Genomic DNA, 23,712 nt, shown 5'->3' with positions numbered 1-23,712 from the left:
GAGGGGGTGGTAAAATGAAGCATATAAACCTTTATTGAACAGCTTTTTGAAAAAATATTTACAAAGTGAATATACAGCAAAAGACATGCTGTTCAAGGAATTCAAGTATACAACCATGGGGGGGACTCAAAGAAACTAGTTTCATGGGAGGGAGGAGAAGAGGGGAAAGGGGGCTAGACAGTGAACAGAAATGCACCACCTTGAAAATACATGTCTGACAAGTGATTATATGGGTGGGAGAGAAATAAAATCAAGATTTCATATGATCCATGGTGTACATTTTCAACTGTAACTATTTATCGTTTGAGGAACAGGTCCATGAAAAGCGACAAATCGCCCATCCCATTATTTCTACATCCTACCCATTTCTCTGCATCCTCCTCAGTCCCTTTCCCAGTAAACAATGTTGTCCTATCACTAAAGTATGTACTAAAGCACAGGCTTCCACCCGACTGCTCTGCACTAACACTATGGCTAAACATATTGTAAATGTCAAAAAAGTACATGGGGCGAGAGGAGACATGGAGAACAGTCCTGAGAGGCAGGATCAGGGACAGGATAGAGGTCGAAGGTCAGGGGGGCACACAGGGGACATCAGCTGGGTGAGGAAGGGGTGCTATTGCGCCTCATCCTCAGGACAGGAGTGCCAGGTCAGCCTCTCCTCATAGAAGGAGATGACCACCTGAGGGCAGCGGGTGTTGGCCTCGCGGGCCGGGACCAGGTCCGCCTCGTCTGAGTCTTTCCTGTAGAGCCAAGGGACAACAGTGGTTGGTGTTTACTAGTGGCTATTGATCAGAATAATAAGGTTGACCTAGTTAGCTAGTAGCACTATTCAGGATAATGAAGTTCAGATGCACATTATAAAAATAGAGAATGTGAAGTTCCCGAAGGCACAGTCATTTTAGGAGGTGATTATCATGCTATCAGGGAAGATAAATTACATGAGGAATGGCTCTTGGGCTGTGCAACACTGAAAAGAGGTGATATTTAAGAAGAACATCACAGGAGGTTGTGTTTTGCAATTTGAGACTCACCACTTCATCAAGAACATAAGTTCTCCACTGCTGTCGGTTGCACCAATGATCCTCTCTGGGTCCAGGCTCCTGGCAAAGCCCCGTGGCTTGTCACTCTGAAACACACAGTACAGAAATAAATCACAGCTTCCATGCAAACCATCTGGCATATCAAAACATATGGATACAATAACCATCGCACACAGACTAGCCTACACAACACAGTCATCCTACAATGATTTGAAACACTCACCACATCCTTCTTCTTCTTGGCTTTGCTTTCCTCCGTCTCTGGCTCATCTGTTGAGGACTTCCTCTTGTTGGAGTCAGGCTTCTCCACCACGTTCTTCTGGGCTTCCAGGAAGGCTGAAATCAGCTCAGGACAATCCAGGTTATCCTCTGGCTCCCAAGTGTTATCCGCTCTGAAAGGAAAGAGAATAGTCAGTGGATATTTATTCTACAAAAACCATCAGCATGTTGGTAAGAAGATCTACACATGCTCTAGAAATGCAGCAACCTATTTATTAAAATTTTACAAGCGAGCCATACCTGTAACTAAAATGGCAGTCTGAAATTCAATTCACAACTCAGATTATTTCAACTAGCTAGGTTCTGCAGGATAAGCATGCCACACAAGTACAACCCCATACCAAGGAAGTACTTCCAGGCCAGCGTCCCTGGAACTGTGCACTCACTCTGTAAATCCTTTCCACTTGAGGAAAAATTCCACCTTCCCGTTGACGATGCGCTGGTCCATCACCTTCTCCACAACATACTCCTCTGGCGGCTCTGCCTCCAGCACCTCCTTCTTCCCTTTGCCATTCTGCTTTTTACCCATGTTAGGCTGCAAAGCAAGAGGGGAGGAGGTTTTCATCTTTTTAAAGAGACGAATTTGGGTTTTAATAACATGAGACCACCTGACAATGTTTATACAGGTTATTTTCCAGACCAGGGTTTCCCAAACTCGTTCCTGCCCTGTCCCCCCCCCCCCATGGTTTGGTTTTTTTCCCTAGCACTACACAGCTGGTTCAAATCAAAGCTTGATGAGTTGGTTATTTGAGTCAGCTGTGTAGTGCTGGGGCAAAACACAAAATGTGCACTCAGGGGGGCCCCCCAGGACTGAGTTTGGGAAACACTGGTCCAGCATATCAATACAATATCAAATATATTTTTGGAAGTGATAATTTGGTGACATGTAAAGTTTGCTGTACACCCACAATAACTGTCCAGTGGAAATCTCACTTAAAATGTCATTCTGTTAACTCATACCCAAATGTGGTTGACTCATCCTATACTCATATTCAGGGTCACAACTTTCACTGGGGAAGGGGAAAGTTGTGTCCCTGAATACAAGTATAGGAGGAGTCAACAACACTTGGGTATGAGTTAACCTCGGGTAGGCTGTTTTAAATATATATCTATATCCCCGCACTTCTAAAACCAAAGTGTCTCCCCTGCTCGTATATGTGGCCAAAGCATAAAGTGGAGAAAAACTCTATATCAGTCTTGTCTCAAACAGACGTTTAATAAATGCTTGCCATTTCCCTAGAGGATGTCATTATCCTCCTGAGGAGGCCAATCAGCAGTGTACTTGCCCCCACCATTGTTGTTGGGGTAATCCCAAACCATTTCAACACAGAAAAGCTGCTTTTAAACATGGCTACTTAATTACCATTTTTTGGCAAGAAAACTATTTCACTCGTACCATAATTAATTACAGGTCATATTTCATAGAAATCTGGAAACACTGGACAGTTACTTTAAAGCTAAAAGTAGTGATACCTCTGTCCCAAATATAGTATTTCCCATCGTTCTGTTATTATCCTTATCTAGCCATGAACACGTTTCTGCTCTTCTAGTCGTTAGTTGCCAAGCAACATTAGATCATTCGATCAAAGTGGAGGGAATCACACAGAGCTCGTGCGCCTTACACTACATCCTCACACAGACAATGCTATCAAATTAACTGTTAGCTAAACAAAAAAAGGCACACAGGTTGTCATGTTATTCTCGGTAACGTTTGCTAGCCATTTTGTATTAGAGCAGTTTATGTGCACAGAATCTAACGTTATGCACAATCCGTTGAGCCCCCTCCCCCAAAGCCACGATCTAACGTTAGCCATTTTTACAAGGCCTAGGCTAGCCTAATGCCTGTATTGATTTCACTAGCTAGCAAAGTTAAGTAGTTACTGAATTTAATATAGATGTTGAACTAACGTTAGCAAGCATAAGCTATCTAAACCAGACTGTAGCTATATCGTTGACTAAACCACTCTTAATCGTATTATGATGCCTAATCACTTTACCCTGCCTTCACTTACATATCTACCTCAAAAACCTCGTACCTCTGACTGCACATTAATCTGGTACTCCCGGTATATACAGTATCGTTAGCTTCATAATTGTATTTTATTCCTCGTGTTACTGTTTTATTATTTTCAGATTTTGCATCGTTGGGAAGGGCTCGTAAGCAAGCATTTCACGGTAGTCTGCACCGGCGCATGTGACCAAATTTGATTTGATTTTAAACAACCGGCGGGAGCTTAGCCAACTAACTAGTGTGCAACCTGTGTGCCAACATTAGCTAGCTAACTAAACGTTATTTTTTATATACAATTATTGTGGTGGTAACTTACTAGTGAAGTGGAATTCAACAATCTTCGCTAGAAAGCTTTCAGGGGCTTACCAGACGTTTGTTTGAACACAAAGGCCGGACAAATTGTGATTGCAAGGCCTAAAACCTGCAAACTGAACATAGCTACACTATCTAGTCGATTGGGAAGTGAGAATCAGATCTTATTTTCCTAAAATGGCAGCGAGCTATCAAGCGCAGTTACATAAGATTCCTAGCTAGCACAATGGAATCACTTTGTCAGTGTAGCTAGCTAGCAAAACTGTAGCAAGTTTGCTACCGGTGGCTAGCATGACCGCGCGCTATAACAAAATAATAAAGACGACACAAATATGCACAACAACAATTATCAGTTTACAGCCTATACTTTGCATAATAATTTGACGTTGGACATTGAGGGACTCACCTTCCAAATCAAGAACACGCTGATGCAGAATGTACGACGGAAAAGGAACAAGCGTCTTCGTTGTCACCCGCGTGTGGTGCAGAATATATGTTGCTGCTGCGCGCGCGCCAAAAATAAACCTCTGCCTTTTTCTACGGGTGCCGCAAGGGTAACTAACTTCGTAATGTGGTTGTTCAAAGGAAATGTTCATGGATGAATCTAAACCCAAAAAGGAACTTTAAAGCCACATTCTGTAACATGCACCCCCGGAAAACGTAATGAGATGTTACGTAATCGTCTTAACTTTATGTCAAATCATCTGTTATTTGCTACATTGTTTGTTTTTATCACATAAATCACAGTGGCACCTAAGAATGTTAAAACAAAAGTTCCCTTATAGTGGATAGTTTATTTTAAGGTTGTTATTCTCCTCCTAATATTTTTATACCTAAATAGTGATATGTTGGCTAAGGTTTCAGAAAGTCTCTCAATTACTAAGCAAAACCTTGAAGTAATAGTTCTAACAGAGATGTAGGAAATAATGTCATTCGATTTATGTCATTTGGTTCTAACAACAAACTCCTTTCACTCGGTTTCCCTTATCACTCGGTTTAATTTCACCAATTAATTCTGGACCTGGGCCTGGTTTCCCAAAAGCATCTTAAAAGAAAACTCCACCCAAAAACTATCTTTTGGCATTTGTTTTATTTCTCCATTGTTGACATAGTCCCAAAATGTTTTACTTGTCAGCAATGAAGTTTTCAAGATACACTACAGTGCATTTGGAAAGTATTCAGACCCCTTGACTTTTTCCACATTTTGTTACCTACCAGCCTTATTCTAAAATGGGTTAAATAGTCCCGTCCCCCCCAATCTACACACACACACACACAATACCCCAAAATGACAAAGCAAAAACAGGTTTTTATAGATTTGTGCAAATTTACAAAAAATACAAAACTGAAATAATACATTTACATAAGTATTCAGACCCTTTACTCAGTACTTTTTTGAAGAACCTTTTGCAGCGATTACAGCCTCAAGTCTTCTTGGGTATGACGCTACAAGGTTGGCACACCTGTATTTGGGGAGTTTCTCCCATTCTTCACTGCAGATCCTCTCAAGCTCTATCAAGTTGGATGGGGAGCATCGCTGCACAGCTATTTTCAGGTCTCTCCAGAGATGTTAGATCCGGTTCAATTCCGGGCTCTGGCTGGGCCACTCAAGGACATTCAGAGACTTGTCCCGAAGCCACTCCTGCGTTGTCTTGGCTGTGTGCTTAGGGTCAGTGTCCTGTTGGAAGGTGAACCTTCACCACAGACTGAGATCAAATCAAATTTTATTTGCCACATGCGCCGAATACAACAACGCCTTACAGTGAAATGCTTGCTTACAACCCATTAACCAACAATGCAGTTTTAAGAAAAATGTGTTAAGTAAAACGAAAAAGATAATAAAAAAATTAAAAAAACAAATAATTAAAGAGCAGCAGTAAAATCAAATAACAGTAGGGAGACTATATACAGGGGGTACCGGTACAGAGTCAATGTGCGGGGGCACAGGTTAGACGAGGTAATTGAGGTAATATGAGGGAAAAAAGCATTTGATCCCCTGCTGATTTTGTACGTTTGCCCACTGACAAAGACATGATCAATCTATAACTCCACATATTTTCTATGGGATTAAGGTCTGGAGACTGGCTAGGCCACTCCAGGACCTTAATGTGCTTCTTCTTGAGCCACTCCTTTGTTGCCTTGGCCGTGTGTTTTGGGTCATTGTCATGCTGGAATACCCATCCACGACCCATTTTCAATGCCCTGGCTGAGGGAAGGAGGTTCTCACCCAAGATTTGACGGTACATGGCCCCGTCCATCGTCCCTTTGATGCGGTGAAGTTGTCCTGTCCCCTTAGCAGAAAAACACCCCCAAAGCATAATGTTTCCACCTCCATGTTTGACGGTGGGGATGGTGTTCTTGGGGTCATAGGCAGCATTCCTCCTCCTCCAAACACGGCGAGTTGAGTTGATGCCAAAGAGCTCGATTTTGGTCTCATCTGACCACAACACTTTCACCCAGTTCTCCTCTGAATCATTCAGATGTTCATTGGCAAACTTCAGACGGGCCTGTATATGTGCTTTCTTGAGCAGGGGGACCTTGCGGGCCCTGCAGGATTTCAGTCCTTCACAGCGTAGTGTGTTACCAATTGTTTTCTTGGTGACTATGGTCCCAGCTGCCTTGAGATCATTGACAAGATCCTCCCGTGTAGTTCTGGGCTGATTCCTCACTGTTCTCATGATCATTGCAACTCCACAAGGTGAGAACTTGCATGAAGCCCCAGGCCGAGGGAGATTGACAGTTATTTTGTGTTTCTTCCATTTTTGAATAATCGCACCAACTGTTGTCACCTTCTCACCAAGCTGCTTGGCGATGGTCTTGTAGCCCATTCCAGTCTTGTGTAGGTCTACAATCTTGTCCCTGACATCCTTGGAGAGCTATTTGCTCTTGGCCATGGTGGAGAGTTTGGAATCTGATTGATTGATTGCTTCTGTGGACAAGTGTCTTTTATACTGGTAACAAGCTGAGATTAGGAGCACTCCCTTTAAGAGTGTGCTCCTAATCTCAGCTCGTTACCTGTATAAAAGACACCTGGGAGCCAGAAATCTTTCTGATTGAGAGGGGTCAAATACAGTGGGGAAAAAAAGTATTTAGTCAGCCACCAATTGTGCAAGTTCTCCCACTTAAAAAGATGAGAGAGGCCTGTAATTTTCATCATAGGTACATGTCAACTATGACAGACAAAATGAGAAAAAATAATCCAGAAAATCACATTGTAGGATTTTTAATGAATTTATTTGCAAATTATGGTGGAAAATAAGTATTTGGTCAATAACAAAAGTTTCTCAATACTTTGTTATATACCCTTTGTTGCCAATGACACAGGTCAAACGTTTTCTGTAAGTCTTCACAAGGTTTTCACACACTGTTGCTGGTATTTTGGCCCATTCCTCCATGCAGATCTCCTCTAGAGCAGTGATGTTTTGGGGCTGTCGCTGGGCAACACAGACTTTCAACTCCCTCCAAAGATTTTCTATGGGGTTGAGATCTGGAGACTGGCTAGGCCACTCCAGGACCTTGAAATGCTTCTTACGAAGCCACTCCTTCGTTGCCCGGGCGGTGTGTTTGGGATCATTGTCATGCTGGAAGACCCAGCCACGTTTCATCTTCAATGCCCTTGCTGATGGAAGGAGGTTTTCACTCAAAATCTCACGATACATGGCCCCATTCATTCTTTCCTTTACACGGATCAGTCGTCCTGGTCCCTTTGCAGAAAAACAGCCCCAAAGCATGATGTTTCCACCCCCATGCTTCACAGTAGGTATGGTGTTCTTTGGATGCAACTCAGCATTCTTTTTCCTCCAAACACGACGAGTTGAGTTTTTACCAAAAAGTTCTATTTTGGTTTCATCTGACCATATGACATTCTCCCAATCCTCTTCTGGATCATCCAAATGCACTCTAGCAAACTTCAGACGGGCCTGGACATGTACTGGCTTAAGCAGGGGGACACGTCTGGCACTGCAGGATTTGAGTCCCTGGCGGCGTAGTGTGTTACTGATGGTAGGCTTTGTTACTTTGGTCCCAGCTCTCTGCAGGTCATTCACTAGGTCCCCCCGTGTGGTTCTGGGATTTTTGCTCACCGTTCTTGTGATCATTTTGACACCACGGGGTGAGATCTTGCGTGGAGCCCCAGATCGAGGGAGATTATCAGTGGTCTTGTATGTCTTCCATTTCCTAATAATTGCTCCCACAGTTGATTTCTTCAAACCAAGCTGCTTACCTATTGCAGATTCAGTCTTCCCAGCCTGGTACAGGTCTACAATGTTGTTTCTGGTGTCCTTTGACAGCTCTTTGGTCTTGGCCATAGTGGAGTTTGGAGTGTGACTGTTTGAGGTTGTGGACAGGTGTCTTTTATACTGATAACAAGTTCAAACAGGTGCCATTAATACAGGTAACGAGTGGAGGACAGAGGAGCCTCTTAAAGAAGAAGTTACCGGTCTGTGAGAGCCAGAAATCTTGCTTGTTTGTAGGTGACCAAATACTTATTTTCCACCATAATTTGCAAATAAATTCATAAAAAATCCTACAATGTGATTTTCTGGATTTTCTTTTCTCAATTTGTCTGTCATAGTTGACGTGTACCTATGATGAAAATTACAGGCCTCTCTCATCTTTCTAAGTGGGAGAACTTGCACAATTGGTGGCTGACTAAATACTTTTTTTCCCCACTGTACTTATTTCCCTCATTTTGACATGCGTTTTTCTGGATTTTTTGGTTGTTATTCTGTCTCTCACTGTTCAAATAAACATACCATTAAAATTATAGACTGATAATTTCTTTGTCAGTGGGCAAACGTACAAAATCAGAAGGGGATCAAATACTTTTTTCCCTCACTGTAGGTGTTCCTCTTGTCCAGGTGGGAAAGGGCAGTGTGGAGTGCAATAGAAATTGCATCATCTGTGGATCTGTTGGGGCGGTATGCTAATTGGAGTGGGTCTAGGGTTTCTGGGATAATGGTGTTGATGTGAGCCATGACCAGCCTTTCAAAGCACTTCATGGCTACAGATGTGAGTGCTATGGGTCGGTAGTCATTTAGGAAAGCTTACCTTAGTGTTCTTGGGCACAGGGACTATGGTGGTCTGCTTGAAACATGTTGGTATTACAGACTCAGTCAGCGACATGTTGAAAATGTCAGTGAATACACTTGCCAGTTGGTCAGCGCATGCTCGGAGTATGCGTCCTGGTAATCCGTCTGGCCCTGCGGCCTTGTGAATGTTGACCTGCTTAAAAGTCTTACTCACATCGGCTACGGAGAGCGTGATCACATAGTCATCTGGAACAGCTGATGCGCTCATGCATGCTTCAGTGTTGCTTGCCTCAAAGCGAGCATAGAAGTGATTTAGCTCGTCTGGTAGGCTCGTGTCACTTGGCAGCTCGCGGCTGTGCTTCCATTTATAGTCTGTAATAGTTTGCAAGCCCTGCCACATCCAATGAGCGTCGGAGCCGGTGTAGTACGATTCAATCTTAGTCCTGGATTGACGCTTTGCCTGTTTGATGGTTCATCAGAGGGTATAGCAGGATTTCTTATAAGCGTCCGGGTTAGAGTCCCGCTCCTTGAAAGCGGCAGCTCTACCCTTTAGCTCAATGCGGATGTTGTAATCCTTGGCTTCTGGTTGGGGTATGTACTTACGGTCACTGTGGGGACGACGTCATCGATGCACTTATTGATGAAGCCAGTGACTTGTGTGGTATACTCTAAATGCCATCGGAAGAATCCCGGAACATATTCCAGTCTGTGCTAGCAAAACAGTCCTGTAGCTTAGCATCTGCGTCATCTGACCACTTTCTTATTCCCCGAGTCACTGGTGCTTCCTGCTTTAGTTTTTGCTTGTAAGCAGGAATCAGGAGGATATAATTATGGTCAGATTTGTCAAATGGAGGGCGAGGGAGAGCTTTGTACGCGTGTCTGTGTGTTGAGTAAAGGAGTCTAGAGTTTGCACATTTGGTTGCACATTTAACATGCTGGTAGAAATTAGGTAGAACAGATTTAAGTTTACCTGTACTAAAGTCCCCGGCCACTTGGAGCACTGCCTCTGGATGAGAATTTTCCTGTTTGCTTATGGCCTTATACAGCTCATTGAGAGCAGTCTTAGTGCCAGCATCGGTTTGTGGTGGTAAATAGACAGCTACGAAAAACAGATGAAAACCCTCTTGGTAAATAGTGTGGTCTACAGCTTATCATGAGAAACTCTACCTCAGGCGAGCAAAACCTCGAAACTTCCTTAATATTAGATTTTGTGCACCAGCTGTTGTTTACAAATATACACAGACCGCCACCCCTTGTCTTACCGGAGTCAGCCGTTCTATCCTGCCGATGTAGCGTATATCCCGCCAGCCACGACTCAGTGAAACATAAGATATTACAGTTTTTAATGTCCCGTTGGTAGGATAACCTTGATCGTAGGTCGTCCATTTTGTTTTCCAATGATTGTATGTTGGCTAATAGGACTGATGGCAGAGGCAGATTACTCGCTCGTCATCGGATCCTTACAAGGCACCCCGACCTACGTCCACGATATCTCCGTCTCTTTCTCCTGCGAATTATGGGGATTTGGGCCTTGACGGGTGTCTGTAGAATATCCTTTGCGTCCGACTCGTTGAAGAAAAAATCTTCGTCCAATACGAGGTGAGTAATCGCTGTCCTGATATCCAGAAGCTATGTTTGGTCATAAGAGACAGTGGCAGAAACATTATGTACAGAGTAAATTACAAATAATGCGAAAAAAACACACATAATAGCACAGTTGGTTAGGGGGCCGTAAAAACGGCTGCCATCTCCTCCTGAGCGCTCTGGAGCAGGTTTTCATCAAGGATCTCTCTGTACTTTGCTCCATTCATCTTTCCCTCAATCCTGACTAGTCTCCCAATCCCTGGCGCTGAAAAACATCCCCACAGCATGGTGCTGCCACCACCATGCTTCACCGTAGGGATGGGTAGGTTTCCTCCAGACATGACACTTGGCATTCAGGGCAAAGAGTTTAATCTTGGTTTCATCAGACCAGAGAATCTTGTTTCTCATGGTCTGAGAGTCCTTTAGGTGCCTTTTGGCGAACTCCAAACGGGCTGTCATGTGCCTTTTACTGAGGAGTGGCTTCCATCTGGCCACTCTACTATAAAGGCCTGATTGGTGGAGTGCAGCAGAGATTGTTGTCCTTCTGGAATGTTCTCCCATCTCCAGAGGAACTCTGGAGCTCTGTCAGAGTGACCATCAGGTTCTTGGTCACCTCCCTGACCAAGGCCCTTCTCCCCTGATTGCTCAGTTTGGCCGGGCAGCCAGCTCTAGGAAGAGTCTTGGTGGTTCAAAACTTCTTCCTTTTAAGAATGTTGGAGGCCACTATGTACTTGGAGATCTTCAATGCTGCAGACACTCTTTGGTACCCTTCCCCAGATCTGTGCCTCAACACAATCCTGTCTCCGAGCTCTACGGACAATTCCTTTGACCTCATGGCTTGGTTTTTGCTCTGACATGCACTGTCAACTGTGGGACCTTATATAGACAGGTGTGTGCCTTTCCAAATCATGTCCAATCAATTTAATTTACCACAGGTGAACTCCAAAGCAGGGAAACTTAAATCTGTTTCACCACATTTCTACCAGCATGTTAAATGTGCAACCAGAGGGAAGAAAACTCTAGACCATCCTTTACTCCACACACAGAGACGCATACAAAGCTCTCCCTCGCTCTCCATTTGGCAAATCTGACCATAATTCTATCCTCCTGATTCCTGCTTAAAAGCAAAAACAAAAGCAGGAAGCACCAGTGACTCGGGGAATAAGAAAGTGGTCAGATGACGCAGATGCTAAGCTACAGGACTGTTTTGCTAGCACAGACTGGAATATGTTCCGGGATTCTTCCGATGGCATTTAGAGTACACCACACAAGTCACTGGCTTCATCAATAAGTGCATCGATGACGTCGTCCCCACAGTGACCGTAAGTACATACCCCAACCAGAAGCCAAGGATTACAACATCCGCATTGAGCTAAAGGGTAGAGCTGCCGCTTTCAAGGAGCGGGACTCTAACCCGGACGCTTATAAGAAATCCTGCTATACCCTCTGATGAACCATCAAACAGGCAAAGCGTCAATCCAGGACTAAGATCGAATCGTACTACACCGACTCCGACCCTCGTCGGATGTGGCAGGGCTTGCAAACTATTACAGACTACAAAGGGAAGCACAGCCGCGAGCTGCCATTGACACGAGCCTACCAGATGAGCTAAATCACTTCTATGCTCGCTTCGAGGCAAGTAACACTGAAACATGCATGTGAGCATCAGCTGTTCCGGACGACTGTGTGATCACGCTCTCCGTAGCTGATGTGAGTAAGACCTTTAAACAGGTCAACATTCACAAGGCCGCAGGGCCAGACAGATTACCAGGACGTGTACTCCGAGCATGCGCTGACCAACTGGCAAGTGTCTTCACTGACATTGTCAACCTCTCCCTGTCTGAGTCTGTAATACCAACATGTTTCAAGCAGACCACCATAGTCCCTGTGCCCAAGAACACTAAGGTAACCTTTCCTAAATGACTACCGACACGTAGCACTCACATCTGTAGCCAAGTGCTTTGAAAGGCTGGTCATGGCTCACATCAACACCACTATCCCAGAAACCCTAGACCCACTCCAATTTGCATACCGCCCCAAGAAATGATGCAATCTCTATTGCGCTCCACACTGTCCTTTCACACCTGGACAAAAGGAACACCTATGTGAGAATCCTATTCCTTGACTACAGCTCAGCGTTCAACACCATAGTGCCCTCAAAGCTCATCACTAAGCTAAGGAACCTGGGACTAAACACCTCCCTCTGCAACTGGATCCTGGAGTTCCTGACGGCCTGCCCCCAGGTGGTAAGGGTAGGTAACAACTCATCCGCCACGCTGATCCTCAACACGGGGGCCGCTCAGGGGTGCGTGCTCAGTCCCCTACTCTACTCCCTGTTCACTCATGACTGCATGGCCAGGCACGACTCCAACACCATCATTAAGTTTTGCCGATGACACAACAGTGGTAGGCCTGATCACCGACAACAACAAGAGAGCCTTTAGGGAGGAGGTCAGAGACCTGGCCGTGTGGTGGCAGGACAACAACCTCTCCCTCAACGTGATCAAGACAAAGGAGATGATTGTGGACTACTGGAAAAAGAAGAGGACCGTGCACGACCCCATTCTCATCGACAGGGCTGTAGTGGAGCAGGTTGAGAGCTTCAAGTTCCTTGGTGTCCACATCACCAACAAACTAACATGGTCCAAGCACATCAAGACAGTCGTGAAGAGGGCATCCCCCTAAGGAGACTGAAAATATTTGGCATGGGTCCTCAGATCCTCAAAAGGTTCTACAGCTGCATCATCGAGAGCATCCTGACTGGTATGGCAACTGCTCGGCCTCTGACTGCAAGGCACTACAGAGGGTGGTGCGTACGGCCCAGTACATCACTGGGGCCAAGCTTCCTGCCATCCAGGACCTCTATACCAGGCAGTGTCAGAGGAAGGCCCTAAAAATTGTCAAAGACTCCAGCCACCCTAGTCATAGACTGTTCTCTCTGCTACCGCACAGCAAGCGGTACCTGAGTGCCAAGTCTAGGTCCATGAAGCTTTTCAACAGCTTCTACCCCCAAGCCAAAAGACTCCTGAACATCTAATCAAATGGCTACCCAGACTATTTGCATTGCCCCCCTTCTACTCTCTGTTTATTATCTATGCATAGTCACTTTAATAACTTTACCTACATGTACATATTACCTCAATTACCTCGACTAACCGATGCCCCCACACATTGACTCGGTACCGGTACCCCCTGTATATAGCCTCGCTATTGTTATTTTTACTGCTGCTCTTTAATTATTTGTTACTTTTATTTCGTAGTATTTTATATTGTATTTGTTAGTGATTTTTTTTGGTATTCTTTCTTAAAACTGCAATGTTGGTTAAGGGCTTGTAAATAAACATTTCACTGTAAGGTCTACACCCGTTGCTGACAGGTGTATAAAATCAAGCACACAGCCATGCAATTGCCATAGACAAACATTGGCAGTAGAATGGCCTTACTGAAGAGCCCAGTGACTTTCAATGTGGCACCGTCATTGGATGCCACCTTTCCAACAAGTCAGTTCGTCAAATTTCTGCCCTGCTAGAGTAGGCCACACAAGCTCACAGAATGGGACCAACGTGCTGAAGCGCGTAGCACGTAAAAACCGTCTGTCCTCGGTTGCAACACTCACTGCAGAGTTCCAAACTGCCTCTGGAAGCAACGTCAGCACACAAACTGTTTGTTGGGAGCTTCATGAAATGGGTTTCCATGGCCGAGCAGCCGCACACAAGCCTAAGATCACCAAGCGCAATGCCAAGCGTCGGCTGGAGTGGTGTAAAGCTTGCCGCCATTGGAGTGATGAATCACGCTTCACCATCTGGCAGTCTGACGGACGAATCTGGGTTTGGCGGATGCCAGGAGTACGCTACCTGCTCCAATGCAAGTGCAAACTATAAAGTTTGGTGGAGGAGGAATAATGGTCTGGGGCTGTTTTTTATGGTTTGGGCTAGGCCCCTTAGTTCCAGTGAAGGGAAATCTTAACGCTACACTATACAATTACATTCTAAACAACTCTGCTTCCAACTTGGTGGCAACAGTTTGGGGAAGGCCCTTTCCTGGTTCAGCATGACAATGCTCCCGTGCACAACGCGAGGTCCGTACATAAATGGTTTGTCGAGATCTGTGTGGAAGAACTTGACTGGCCTGCACAGAGCCCTAACCTCAACCCTGTCGAACACCTTGGGGATGAATTGGAACGGCAACTGCGAGCCAGGCCTAATCGCCCAAAATCAGTGCCCGACCTCACGAATGCTCGTGGCTGAATGGAATCAAGTCCCCGCAGCAATGTTCCAACATCTAGTGGAAAGCCTTCCCAGAAGAGTGGAGGCTGTTATAGCAGCAAAAGGGGGACTAACTCCATATAATAATAATAATAATAATAATAATAATAATAAGCCATTTAGCAGACGCTTTTATCCAAAGCGACTTACAGTCATGTGTGCATACATTTTTACATATGTCAATGCCCATGATTTTGGAATGACCAAAAGCAACTTTCAAAATACAGCAATCATCCCCATATGATGCAAAATGTATCATACAGGGAGGATTTCTGTATTTTGAAAGTTTCATATCTTTTAAACGTGATTGCTGATAAGCATAACATTTTGGGACTGTCAACATTGGAGTAATTAAATACCAAAATATAGTTTTTGGAAATAATGTAACTTTAAGGTTAAGTTTATCAATAGAACCATGAAACCGGGCCCTGCTCCAGTACAGTAGCCTGTGTGGATATTGAGAGGTGGGAAAAACATGCCGTAGATAGGATTCCACATAGAAGTGTTCAGACCAAACACCTAACACAGACAACTTAGTTTTGTTAACCATTTTATTTTTTTTCTTAGGAAAGAACCATGTCACCAAGAACATCATTAGTGCTCTTAGAAAAATGAGATTTAAGTCGCATAACTCAGTTTTCAATACCCTTCCCCGTACAGCTTTAACACAATCAATCCCAGTTGAGCAACAGAGCCATGTTTATATATAAAACAATCAAAGCGAAAACAAAACACCATTTTTTTTATTTTATGGATTTGTAAAAATTCATTTCAGCCTCATTTATTCCAACACACATGGCAATCAGAAACACACACACAGACAAAACTAAAAGTGCCTAATAAAAATAAAATAACTGTTCAGCCTGGGAATTGGATTGGTTTTGTCCAAGGCAAAACTAACTTCTGAGACGTAAAGAAAATCTTTACTTGCTTGATGTAGGTACTATATAACCTACCTCTGACTGTTTCTTGTATAACTCTGCACAGTATACTTTTTTCTGTTTTATCTTTCAGTACACATTTTCTTCAATCTCGGTGAGCATTTCTCAAATAATACATACATACATACATACATACATACATACATACATACAAACACACTTTACCTCTGAACACAAAAGTGGGTGAATGCATTGTTTCACGAAGTTGAGGGGGGTTAGGTCAGTTGTTTCACCAACCTTGACCTACAGTGAAGCATTTGCAGTGACTTGAGTGCACTTGTGTTCCCCAACCCCATGGAATAAAAAAATGGTCTCTCCCAAAATATGCCCAAATCATCCATATAAATCCGTTGTAGTTGTGAGGTAGAATGAAAACCATCAGACTCAAAGCCCTGTTTCAAAATATCAAAGGGAGGAAGCATACAGTGCTTAAAAAAAGATTATTTTGAATAAAATCATACATAAAGCAATAGCTACATCCGTGTATAAAATTTGTTTTGGAAATGTAACATCTCAAATGTCTTATATTTCAAATGACATGTCTAACATGTCGCCAGTTAAATTCAGTTTTTAAAGAATTTCAACTTACAACTCCAGAACTAGGATCTATTGGGGAACGTCAGTCTTCTACATCTGCATTGCTTGCAGTTTGGGGTTTTAGGCTGGGTTTCTGTATAGCACTTTGTGACATCTGCTGATGTAAAAAGGGCTTTATAAATACATTTGATTGATTGATTGACAACTTTTCAGAATGTTAAGAAATCTTTATCAATAGATGCCAAAAAACTGCTATCAATTTCCAGTTGAGGTTAAAGGCCCAGTGCAGTCAAAATTCAGTTCTTCCTGTGTCTTGTATCATATTGTACAACAGCTGATGAAACACTGTAAAAGTGTGAAAAAATGTGATCAGTGTTATTTTCTCAGAGATGCTGGTGTAAAATCTACACAGGACCTTCTAATCAGCAGGTTTTGCATGGGTGGAGTTTCAACTTGCCTGGTGTTATTTGATATTGATATAAAAATACGTCTGCATTGGGCCTTTAAGCTATAGAATTGGAGTTCCATTCTTTTTAACTAGCCTCTAATTTATTTTAGTAGGAAATACTACAATTCTCCTTGTAAGAAATAATTTAATGATAATAAAACCCTTTCATTTATATAGCGAGAAACCATTAGAGTCCAGTGTTTGAGCTACGTTTGTTTTTCCAGAAAAAAAATCTCAATCATTCACACATATTCTGTATTATTTGTATTTACATGCACGTTTTTGGGTGTAATTTTTTTCTGCGTTTCTGTCCTTTTAGGCTCCCAAGGTCGGAAAGTCCAGACAAGAAGGAAGAGAAAGATCCGGAAACACAGTCACATGACCAGAATCTGGCCCATAAGTTCAGAAAAAACAATAACACATCCTTAAAACTTCAAGTCCCAGCAGCCCTTGCTGCATCAAGGCTTTTTCTCCTTCTTCCTCTTGTCCGTTTTACCTCCAGCTGTCGTCGTGGCAACACCAGACCGCCTGATCTGCTGCACCAAGACCCTCCCATTGGCCCCGCACTGCAGGGTGTATCGCTCTGGGGTCAGGGGTCGTCCTGAGTCGTCCCTCAGCCTGGAAAGGACGTCCCTGGAGAGGTGCTCCATGCGTTGGCCCACGGCGCCCAGAGCCTTGGCCGTGTGCTGCCTCTCCCTGAGCAGCCTGTTCCTCTGGGCCTGAAGCCTCTCCACCTCCTCCTGGAGCCCTGTGATGGCGTCCAGCTTGCGCTTGCGGCAGTTCTGTGCTGCAAGCTTGTTCTTCCCTCGCCTCCGGATGTCCCTCAGGAGGGTGACCTGGGCTGCAGATAGGCCACGCCCCTCCAGCAGCTCCAGGAACTCTTCCACGGGCATGCTGACGATCTCTGTCGCGGAGAACGGGACGTGCAACGCCCGGGCACGAAGTTCGTCGCGGCTAAGCTCTCGATCTTCGTAATCCTCCCTGTCGTCATCTTCGTCGCTGAGAGGCTCCTGTTTGATGGCTTTGTGGGGGAACATGGTGGCTGATGGGTGGGAGAAGGCTGGGGAGGAGTAGCTGTGGTCGTGCCACACGCTCTCACTGAGGTCCACAGGCGACCATGTTGTGTCGTACTCTGCGATGCCCTTGGAGGGGAGGGAGTCCGCCTCGCTGCTGTAGCCCATAGCTCCGCCCTCGTCCTCACAGAATGAACTAGAAGACGCTGACGACACCTCAGACGCACCTGGGGAGTCAAATGTACATAGGAATATGTAAGCTACTTTAGAATGGAGATGTAGTATGCTCAACTAGCTATTCAGAAGGGTGCAATGTTTAGAATGTTGCAGATGTGTGTGATCTATAGGCTAGGGTTGAAGAGATCCCTTCTCTTGCAAAGCAGAGGATCATTATGTCCCCTATCTGAACATTGCACCTTTCTAAAGCAGCCCCAGAAGTCTTCCAACTCACCCGGGGAGGTCGGGCCTCGAGAGCTGCTCTCCAGAGAGAGGCCGGAGTCTGAGTCGAGGTCCTCCAGGATACAAGGGTCGATGCCCTGTAGATTCCCCAGCAGCTGGGCGTCCATGGTGTCCAAGCAGCCCTCCAGCCCCAGTAGGTTGATCTGGTCAAACACTGCCTCGTCCAGACAGCCTCCTAGTGCACCATGGGACAATGTTCCGTTATGCGTTCCGTTGACCACTGCGGTAAACGGTAGTGCGGCCAGCCCTGTGGTCGTCCCTGGTGACGAGTCAGAGTTGGAGGAGTTTGTGGACTCTAGTCGGAAAAGGGGCCCTCTTGGTTGCCTGGCTACCAGGGTCCTGACTCCTCCCCTCGGTGGGATCATATCGTAGGTGGAACCTGTTACCATTGCATCGCGAAGACTGACGTCCTGGCTGATGGCGCTGGAGATGCTGGCGTCGAGGTCAGACAGCTGCTGAGGAACCAGCGGGTCTAAATCCTGGATAAGACAAAACACACATATTATAAAAAGACACCCTGACCGGCCTGAAATACAAAGAGCAGAACACAGTATTACAGGTAAATCACAGTAGCTCACAGAAAACAGTATCTCCCAGGTAAGTCACAGTAGCTCACAGGTACATCCCAGCAGCTCCCTGGTATATCCCAGCAGCTCCCTGGTATATCCCAGCAGCTCCCAGGTACATCCCTGCAGCTCCCAGGTACATCCCAGCAATTCCCAGGTACATCCCAGCAGCTCCCAGGTACATCACAGCATCTCACAGGTAAATCCTAACACCCTAACGTAGCGTTATGACTATAACTACAGTTCCCTGAAGGAGGGAAATGAGGTACAACATACTATGGGTGAGTCGCACTCTTGCGACTTCGGTTGAAGGATCTACAATCCCGCCTGACAAGGCCAATGAAATCCGCACCTTGCTGGAAGCCCTGCCTTCCACAGGTGATAATCGTGAGGCTCTGAATAATTCCATCAATTTAATACCGCTCTTTACCGAGCCCAGGAGCAGGCGGTACGGAGACAAACAGGTGTTGTACCTCGTTTCCCTCCTTTAGGGAATAGTAGTTATAGTCTTAACCCTACGCTCTCTTTCAGTCAGTCAACTTCAGTACAACATACTATGGGGAAATATAATCACGCCCCAAGCCGACCCCAACGGAAAGTCTGGGTATTACACACACAGCGCACTGCCTAGTGACTTTCCCCTGTCCCGGCCGTAAACACACTGGGTGCTATACTGGGAGCAGTTACATCCAAGCAATAAAACCTCACAAAAGTGTGTGGTGATGCCCATCTCGCCGCAGCACAAATATCTCTTATAGTCAACCCTTTAAAACAACTCCAAGACGCTGCCAGACCCCTGCCCCTTGTTGCTATATGCCAGGGAGATAGCCTCCACAATCCGGTGGGAGAGACGCTGCTTAGATACTGCCCTGCCGTGAGCTGGATTAGCGAAACCAGTTGGTGAATAACCAGATATCCTGTGTTTGTTCAATGTACATGCGTAAAGCTGGCACAGGACACAGGGCATGTAACCTCTGTTGCTCCTCAGAAGCAAAAAGATGAGGTGAAAAGGGAAATAGCTCAAAAGCTGAGGACCTGTAGGACATAGCCATGACTTTTGGGCCGAAGGCCGCATTTGGACGCAACGTCACCTTAGAGTCGCCAGTGGCGAACTCGGTACAGGAACAGTGTACGGATAACACGTGGAGGTCCCCAACACGTTTAGCCGAGGCCAAAGCAGGGAGTTTTTTTAGGAGAGGATCTTCACATCCACTGACTCCAGATGCTCAAAGGGGGCCGCACTCAGTGCCTCCAAAACCAGTGCCAAGGTTTAGAGACCGGTCTAAAACGACGTACACCTTTCAGGAAATGCACCACCAGGGGATGAGCCCCGGGTGGGGTTCCGTCAATTCCCACATTACATGCTGAGACCGCTTTTCAAGAGGAGAATGCTTAAAAAGCTCCTGTAGGAACATAAGGATGTCCCTCACAGAGCACTGAAAAGTCCTTTATCTTGGCACCAGAGCTCAAACGCTTGCCACGTATACACATACAGCCCTCTACAACCCTTGCAGACAATGGTAGCAATAACTTTTGGAGGTAAACCTCTAGCCATCAGATCAGCCCTCTCAGGAGCCAGGCCCATGGGAACCAAATCTCCAGCCTCGATTGCCAAACCTGCCCGTGCGCCTGGGACAACGGGAATTTCCACGTGTCCCTGCCTGAAAGGCAAATGATCTCCGCAAACCAAGGTTGCCTGGGCCAATGGGGAGCCACAAGACTCAATGGTAAGCCCTACCGGCGTACCCACTCCAATGTGGGCTGAATCAGAACCAATGGCGGAAACGTGTAAAGGAGGGTCCGAGGGGCCCTCAACGAGCAATGTCGTCTAGAGCCCGACTCATATTTCTGGAATCCGATACCTTTTCAGATTTTAGAGTGGAATATTCACAGATACCTTCTATATCTGCCAATATTTTTATTCTTATAGCTGGAGTGAAAATAATAAATGTTTTCTGTATGGATTGTGCTTAATTCCTTAGAGTCTAAGACATTGGGGGTGATAAGTTGACATTTGGAATTGTTTTAAGATGGTCATACCATTACTATTAAAGCCCATAGAAACGCATAAACGTTTAAATGGCATAAAAGACAGTCAAAAAACAAATCCTATGAGAAAATATTTTGAAGTGTGTCCTAAATCTAGGATATACAGTGGGGAAAAAAAGTATTTAGTCAGCCACCAATTGTGCAAGTTCTCCCACTTAAAAAGATGAGAGGCCTGTAATTTTCATCATAGGTACACATCAACTATGACAGACAAATTGAGAAAAAATTTCCAGAAAATCACATTGTAGGATTTTGAATGAATTTATTTGCAAATTATGGTGGAAAATAAGTATTTGGTCACCTACAAACAAGCAAGATTTCTGGCACTCACAGACCTGTAACTTCTTCTTTAAGAGGCTCCTCTGTCCTCCACTCGTTACCTGTATTAATGGCACCTGTTTGAACTTGTTATCAGTATAAAAATGACACCTGTCCACAACCTCAAACAGTCACACTCCAAACTCCACTATGGCCAAGACCAAAGAGCTGTCAAAGGACACCAGAAACAAAATTGTAGACCTGCACCAGGCTGGGAAGACTGAATCTGCAATAGGTAAGCAGCTTGGTATGAAGAAATCAACTGTGGGAGCAATTATTAGGAAATGGAAGACATACAAGACCACTGATAATCTCCCTCGATCTGGGGCTCCACGCAAGATCTCACCCCGTGGGGTCAAAATGATCACAAGAACGGTGAGCAAAAATCCCAGAACCACACGGGGGGACCTAGTGAATGACCTGCAGAGAGCTGGGACCAAAGTAACAAAGCCTACCATCAGTAACACACTACGCCGCCAGGGACTCAAATCCTGCAGTGCCAGATGTGTCCCCCTGCTTAAGCCAGTACATGTCCAGGCCCGTCTGAAGTTTGCTAGAGTGCATTTGGATGATCCAGAAGAGGATTGGGAGAATGTCATATGGTCAGATGAAACCAAAATAGAACTTTTGGGTAAAAACTCAACTCGTCGTGTTTGGAGGACAAAGAATGCTGAGTTGCATCCAAAGAACATCATACCTTCTATATACGCAAAAAACAAATGTTTTATGCGCACATGACTGTAAGTCGCTTTGGATAAAAGCGTCTGCTAAATGGCATATTATTATTATTATTATTATTATTATTATACCTACTGTGAAGCATGGGGGTGGAAACATAATACTTTGGGGCTGTTTTTCTGCAAAGGGACCAGGACGACTGATCCGTGTAAAGGAAAGAATGAATGGGGCCATGTATCGTGAGATTTTGAGTGAAAACCTCCTTCCATCAGCAAGGGCATTGAAGATGAAACATGGCTGGGTCTTTCAGCATGACAATGATCCCAAACACACCGCCCAGGCAACGAAGGAGTGTCTTCGTAAGAAGCATTTCAAGGTCCTGGAGTGGCCTAGCCTGTCTCCAGATCTCAACCCCATAGAAAATCTTTGGAGGGAGTTGAAAGTCCGTGTTGCCCAGCGACAGCCCCAAAACATCACTGCTCTAGAGGAGATCTGCATGGAGGAATGGGCCAAAATACCAGCAACAGTGTGTGAAAACCTTGTGAAGACTTACAGAAAACGTTTGACCTGTGTCATTGCCAACAAAGGGTATATAACAAAGTATTGAGAAACTTTTGTTATTGACCAAATACTTATTTTCCACCATAATTTGCATATAAATTCATAAAAAATCCTACAATGTGATTTTCTGGATTTTTTTTCTCATTTTGTCTGTCATAGTTGACGTGTACCTATGATGAAAATTACAGGCCTCTCTCATCTTTTTAAGTGGGAGAACTTGCACAATTGGTGGCTGACTAAATACTTTTTCCCCCCACTGTATAAACACCATGGGACCACGCAGCCGTCATACCGCTCAGGAAGGAGACGTGTTCTGTCTCCTAGAGATTAACGTACTTTGGTGCGAAAAGTGCAAATCAATCCCAGAACAGCAGCAAAGGACCTTGTGAAGATGCTGGAGGAAACAGGTACAAAAGTATCTATATCCACAGTAAAACAAGTCCTATATCGACATAACCTGAAAGGCCACTCAGCAAGGAAGAAGCCACAGCTCCAAAACCGCCATAAAAAAGACAGACTACGGTTTGCAACTGCACATGGGGACAAAGATCGTACTTTTTGGAGAAATGTCCTCTGGTTTGATGAAACAAAAATAGAACTGTGAATTTGGACGAGTTCCTGACAAGTGACAACCCAAACATCAAAATGTATCTACGAAGCGCTACTTTGTAACCTACTATGTTTTTTTAGTGTCTCTGAAAACATTTGAATGACAAAGCTTGAGGAATACCCTTCGCAAAAAGCTAATATAACATCAGATATTGTGGGATTCACTGCTGTAACGTTAACACATAGTTTGAACGTTCTTAGCACACGACTTGCTTTACATTTGGGCATAGCATCCATTGTTTGTCACGACACTCCACGCAACAGTATATGGCCAGTGCGCATTTTTGGCTCTTTATTGAGCGGGCAAGTTTCTATCTACTCAGCACTCACCTTAGAAGCAGTAACAGTTCACAGTAGTTCACTCCCCTCTCCGACTGGTATAGTTGCGTTGGGTTATAGTGTCTACGTCGGCCCTGCCAAAAATGTCCCATACCTGGGAGAGCCTCCACTCCTGAGAGAGAGTCCTAACCTGTATAAAAGTTCTGCAACAGAGTTGAGGCAACCGGGGTCATGCGTCGCCCAAAGCGAAAGTATGTGTGCAATGCTCCCCAGCAATAGGGAGCGAGCCAAGGTTAGGAGGGAGAGAGACAGTCTCTCCCATCTGTTGATGCACGCCACCACTGACATAGTCGGTTCTGACCAGCACAAGCCGGCCCGACAAAAAACGGGGAAAGCGCCTGAGCGTCAGATACTCCAGGTAATTTTTATTTGTCTATACCCCCCCCCCGAATCGAGTTACCTTCGTACAGTGCACCCCACCCTCGGGTGGATGAGTCTTTTGTGATCACCTTGCGGGATACAACTCAGCCCATGGGAGTCCCCTGACAACAGCAGAGGGTCCCACTACTGGGCCATGGCCCGTTGGCCTGACAGGGACCCCAGAAGCGACCGGTTTAGGCTGCGAGATGCGTCCAGGTGAGTGGCTGGAAGGGCCGTATCAACAAAAGCCCCACGGGAACGACTTCCATCACAGAAGCAATCATCCCTAGTAGGCATAGGAACTGATGAA

The 23,712-nt window shown here is 45.1% G+C and overlaps 2 protein-coding genes across 3 annotated transcripts in view; both read right to left on the bottom strand.

Annotated features, from left to right (window-relative positions):
• Positions 1-302: 302 nt before the first annotated feature.
• LOC121572032 (chromobox protein homolog 3) lies at positions 303-4,158 on the bottom strand. 2 transcript variants are annotated; one of them, XM_041883888.1, is made up of 5 exons: positions 4,052-4,158; positions 1,709-1,857; positions 1,267-1,435; positions 1,035-1,129; positions 303-743 (listed from the first exon to the last, which is right to left on the bottom strand). In XM_041883888.1, exons 2-5 carry the CDS (start codon positions 1,849-1,851, stop codon positions 617-619), a joined length of 534 nt encoding a protein of 177 aa, XP_041739822.1. In that variant the 5' UTR covers positions 1,852-1,857; positions 4,052-4,158; the 3' UTR covers positions 303-616. The 2 variants fall into 2 exon arrangements, with proteins under 2 accessions (XP_041739822.1, XP_041739821.1); XM_041883887.1 differs by having other exon boundaries at positions 1,709-1,887; positions 4,052-4,155.
• A 10,899-nt stretch (positions 4,159-15,057) lies between these two features.
• The window catches only part of LOC121572031 (endoplasmic reticulum membrane sensor NFE2L1), a 40,186-nt gene continuing 31,531 nt past the window's right edge, over positions 15,058-23,712 (bottom strand). The window contains exons 4-5 of the mRNA XM_041883886.2: positions 17,915-18,401; positions 15,058-17,690 (exon numbers count right to left, since the gene is read on the bottom strand). Of these exons, the coding sequence (XP_041739820.1) occupies positions 16,909-17,690; positions 17,915-18,401 (1,269 nt within the window). The 3' untranslated portion in view covers positions 15,058-16,908. The remainder of the gene's footprint in view (positions 17,691-17,914; positions 18,402-23,712) is intronic.

This window comes from Coregonus clupeaformis, chromosome 8, assembly GCF_020615455.1.
Source record: "Coregonus clupeaformis isolate EN_2021a chromosome 8, ASM2061545v1, whole genome shotgun sequence".
NCBI classification, from domain to species: Eukaryota; Metazoa; Chordata; class Actinopteri; order Salmoniformes; family Salmonidae; genus Coregonus; species Coregonus clupeaformis.
Note: the sequence above shows the minus strand (reverse complement) of the source record. Positions and strands in the feature narration are given on the sequence as shown.

What these genes read in the sequence shown, in the direction of transcription:
- LOC121572032 (XM_041883887.1), bottom strand. Translation starts at nt 1,887, where the DNA reads ATGAAAACCTCCTCCCCTCTTGCTTTGCAGCCTAACATGGGTAAAAAG. An exon ending in AAGTGGAAAGGATTTACAGA is followed by an intron (nt 1,436 to 1,708) that starts GTGAGTGCACAG and finishes CTTTCCTTTCAG; the next exon opens with AGCGGATAACACTTGGGAGC. An exon ending in CTTATGTTCTTGATGAAGTG is followed by an intron (nt 744 to 1,034) that starts GTGAGTCTCAAA and finishes TTGGCTCTACAG; the next exon opens with GAAAGACTCAGACGAGGCGG.